Raw genomic sequence first — 4,413 nt, forward strand, 5'->3', positions numbered from 1 at the left:
GAGATCTGCACACAGTGGAAAGTATAGTATCACCACAATCGACCTCATGTGCTGGTAAGTGCCTAGCCTAACCTTGGCGAAGTAGTGACGAGGCTAAGACCAGACTACCAAATAAACATGTGCAGTTATATCATACACAGCGGAAAATAAAACAGGAATATACAATTAAGGATGGGAGGGGGATATGCTACCGGGGGGGGGGGGGGTCATCTACCAACAATAACTCAGGAGAAAAGCAGAAAGAATAAAGAAAACCGTAACCAATCAATAACCACTTTTATCATTTATTGTTGCGGCGCGCAACCCGACCCAAATCATATAAACACTGTTGCGGCGTGCAACCCGATCCATATCATTTATCACTGTTGCGGCGTGCAACCCGATCCAAATATAATATTGTTGCAGGATGCAGCCCGATCCAAATATAATATTGTTGCGCGTGCAACCCGATCCAAATATAATATTGTTGCGACGTGCAACCCAATCCAAATATAATATTGTTGCGGCGTACAACCCTATAACCGACAATATAAGTAAATTCGTCCCGGCAAGGGAGTCAGCTATAGCCGAACTTGTTCCAACATTTAACTTCACAAAAGAAACCTCAACTAGCACCAATACTCAACCATAAGCAACTTCCACGAGAATAATCATAATTCTTGCCCAACACAGAAAATCAACAACTTAGGCATTCGTAGTACTTATTAAGAACACAACGATTTCAATTTAAGACTCACAGACATGCTTGACACCAGCGTATAGATACTCGTCACCATGTCTATACGTCGTACTCCACAAATAACACATAGCAAATAGGACACAACTCCTAATTCCTCAAACTAAGGTTAGACCAAACACTTACCTCGATGCCAGAACACAATTCAAGTCTCAACTATCGCTTTACCTCTTGATTCCACCACCAATTCGCTCGTATCTATCCACAAGTTACTTAATTACATCAATAAATGCCAAATGAATCAATTCTAATGCATGAAGATAAGTTTTCTAAAGTTTCTCCCAAAAAATCAAAAATCGCCCCCAGGCCCACATGGTCAAAACCCGAGGTTCGAACCAAAACCCGATTACCCATTCCCCCATGAACCCAAATATATGATTTCTTTTGAAATCGGACCTCAAATCGAGGTCCAAATCCCCAAAATTCGAAAAACCTAGGTTCTACCCAAAACACCCAATTTCCCCATGAAAATTATTGATTTTGAGTTGAAATCATGTGAAGAGATGTTAAAGATTGAAGAAAACTAGTTAAAAACGACTTACAATCGATTTGGAAGAAAAGTTGTCTTTGAAAAATCACCCAAGAATGTTTTGGTTTTGAAAGAGTGTGAAAAATGATAGATTTTCGGTTAAGTTATAAAATTGTAGGTTGCAGGTGTTGCAATTGCGACCAGAGTTCCAATAATTCTATACTTCTATTGCTCTATAATATCTTATCTAAAATCAACAATATCTCAAGAAAGACTAAATGAGTTGGCTATAATATTAATTGAGAAGGAATTATTAGAAAAAATAGATTATAAAAAGAATATTAACAACTTTATATCTCAAAAGCTAGAAAAATAGACTTCAAATAAAAATATATCTTATAATTTTCTTTTAAAAATTTACGTCTCATATTAAATTTTGGTTTTAGGCTCCGCATGTACTTGAGTCACCCCTGACCACACAATATGAATTACTCCTCAATATCCATCTTTTATGTTTTTCTTTTCAACATAGTTAACAAGGAAAACGAAAATAACTAACCTCTATTGGGATTCGAACTCGTGATACTATAGTTCAAATTACTCTTTATAGAGGCATCTATATAGCTCGCTTCCCATCATGCGAATTTCAAATGAAACACAACAAACCAATACCTCAAATCTAAATTACAAGCATATTCAAACTCGTGATACTATAGTCCAGATCACATCACCGTCATAGACGCATCCATAAATTCGCTTCCCACCATGAGAACTTCAAGGGAAAGGAAACAAAGAGGTACTTAGATCTAATTACAAGCATATTCAAACCCATCATAATGTTGCAGAGGCATCTATAAAGTTCGCTGCCCATCACACGAATTTCAAAGGAAACAAAACATAGAGGTAATTTAGATTTATTTACAATGCATAAACTACTAGCAGAGCAATTAACACGAACACATACGAGATGCCAGATACAAATGTAGAATTCTGCTGCATTTAGTTCGTGATTCCAGTTATGTTTGCTGAAATTACGCCTTCTTCTTCTGTTGTCGATGATCAGGAACCAACAAATTGTCGAGATAACGAGTGCCCATAAATTCTTTCATCATAAAGACTCTTAGGACATCTTCAGGTGTTTGATGTGCAAATGAATCAGCCTCAACTCTATTTTCAGAACCTAACTTCAGCTCCCTGCTTTCCAGCATCTCTGACCTATCTAGCAATGCCAGAGCATCACTACGAACGGTGGTATTCGTACTTGAATTAGTACCAATGTTTTCCTTGATACATGACTTGTCTTGTTTCTTTTGACACTCAGTTTCCATTTCACGAACTGTGTCGGAGTAAATTTTGGCAACTGCCTTCCCACCTGCACATGAGAAAATAGCTTGGACATTATACAAATTTCACCATGAGTTTTATGTAACAATTCAACACGTTTTCATTTTTCCCAATTTCACTTTAGAGTTTGCTAGTACTTTATTTTCAAGTGCTTGCAATCTATGTTGAGCAGACTCTCCAAAATGTTGTTGCACCCGTATCGAATCATTAAAAATGCACTAATTTTGTAGGATCTGACACACACCCGGCAATATTTTTGGAAAGTCTGAGCATCGTAGCATGCAATTATCTGATCAATTAGATTGCTTAATTGAACTGCTAACGCAACTCATGGTGGCTATACTTGCATACTCAAGCTCAAGATCTTTAATCATGGCTAACACACCCAGCAATTATCTCTTTTTTGAAATATCTAAATTCGAATCCAAGTTAAATCTACAAACAAACACTATTTACCACATGCCCGTGTTCAAGTCAGTTTGCGCGCCTAGACTATTCCACTGCATTCCTGCTACTTTTTTTCTATACATATACCATTTTCCCTCATTTTATCCTTATCTATTTATTTGGAAGTAAATAATTTTTTGCTTGTAAAATTTTCAAATATTTTCTATTTAATTATAAAACTGTCACTGAGACTAGTTCTTTTCTTTTTAATTTTATGTGGAGGAGCATGAACTATTTTCACTTAGAATTTTACATGGAGTAAAAAATCTAATAATTCTGATAATCAAAATAATCAGTCTTAAGAGGGAAAAATAAGCAAGAAAAATTGTTACCCATGGTGATTTGGAAAAAATATTACCCACAACATTTTCACATCAGTCCACATTAATCTATATCTAAATTCATTATAAACATAGAGTGCATGCACCTTTTTCTATGATTTGGGGGGGCGGGGGTGGAAAAGGTCTAAATGAATAAGGGAGCAAACCAGGAATGAAGATGTTGGCTGCTTCTTTGACGGCAAAAACGGAAGCATTTTGGATGAATTTTGTGCTGAAACTAACGATCTTAGCCCGACCTTCATCATCGGGTATGTACTGATCCAGCTTCTGTATGCCGTTAACTCTAATGACGTCGTCGATCTTTCTAACGGCAGCTGCACTGTAATAATAGGTAGTATTATACACCTTCTTCACCGGATCCGGTGTGTATCCTTTCACCGTTTCTTTGCCGGAATTAATGAAATCCCAGATTCTCATTTTTCCTCCTTGCTACTTACCTCGGAAACTAGGGAAGATTAGAAAAATGGTAATGGTAGTACTACACTGGAAAGGGGAGCCAACTTTTGTGCTTTTTAGCAGGGGGCTTTAAGTCATTGTCTCTTATAGGATAGGTCGGGTTGATTCGGATTTTGCAATTATGAAACGAAATCAATTGTGTTGGATTATTAAATATAAAAATCAAACCAAACCAATAAAATTCGAATTTTTCAATCTCGATTTTTTTCGGGTTTTCGAGTTATTCGGATTTTTTCGGGTATACTCTTTGTAGCACAAAATATATCATTTGTGCTTAAAATATTTCGTTAATCCTAGTAAGATACAACTATATAAGGTATTTTCCAAGAAAACAATACAAAGTATGAGATATGTCATGGCATTATCCTAAAATATTCAATAACAAAGACAATACAATTATGTAATATAAATATTGCTAATTAAAAATCCATAATAAAAATAAACATAATCTAAAAGTATTAAGTCATGCTAAAATAAGTAGACTAATAAGGGAGTATTAATTACATGACTAAATGCTTAAGAAAAAATAAAAATAGATTATGTATTTTTATCTAAATTATTGCAAAATAAAAAAATAAATATTCAATACATTATGGTTCGTAGTATTGAATTGATTTTTG

At 35.3% G+C, this 4,413-nt stretch overlaps 1 protein-coding gene across 1 annotated transcript; it reads right to left on the minus strand.

Moving 5' to 3' along the window:
* Positions 1-2,116: 2,116 nt before the first annotated feature.
* LOC142162596 (uncharacterized) lies at positions 2,117-3,797 on the minus strand. Its single transcript, XM_075218849.1, has 2 exons — positions 3,484-3,797; positions 2,117-2,577 (listed from the first exon to the last, which is right to left on the minus strand). Exons 1-2 carry the CDS (start codon positions 3,752-3,754, stop codon positions 2,237-2,239), a joined length of 612 nt encoding a protein of 203 aa, XP_075074950.1. The 5' UTR covers positions 3,755-3,797; the 3' UTR covers positions 2,117-2,236.
* Positions 3,798-4,413: the final 616 nt, after the last annotated feature.

Source organism: Nicotiana tabacum, chromosome 8 (genome assembly GCF_000715075.1).
Source record: "Nicotiana tabacum cultivar K326 chromosome 8, ASM71507v2, whole genome shotgun sequence".
In the NCBI taxonomy this organism is placed as follows: Eukaryota; Viridiplantae; Streptophyta; class Magnoliopsida; order Solanales; family Solanaceae; genus Nicotiana; species Nicotiana tabacum.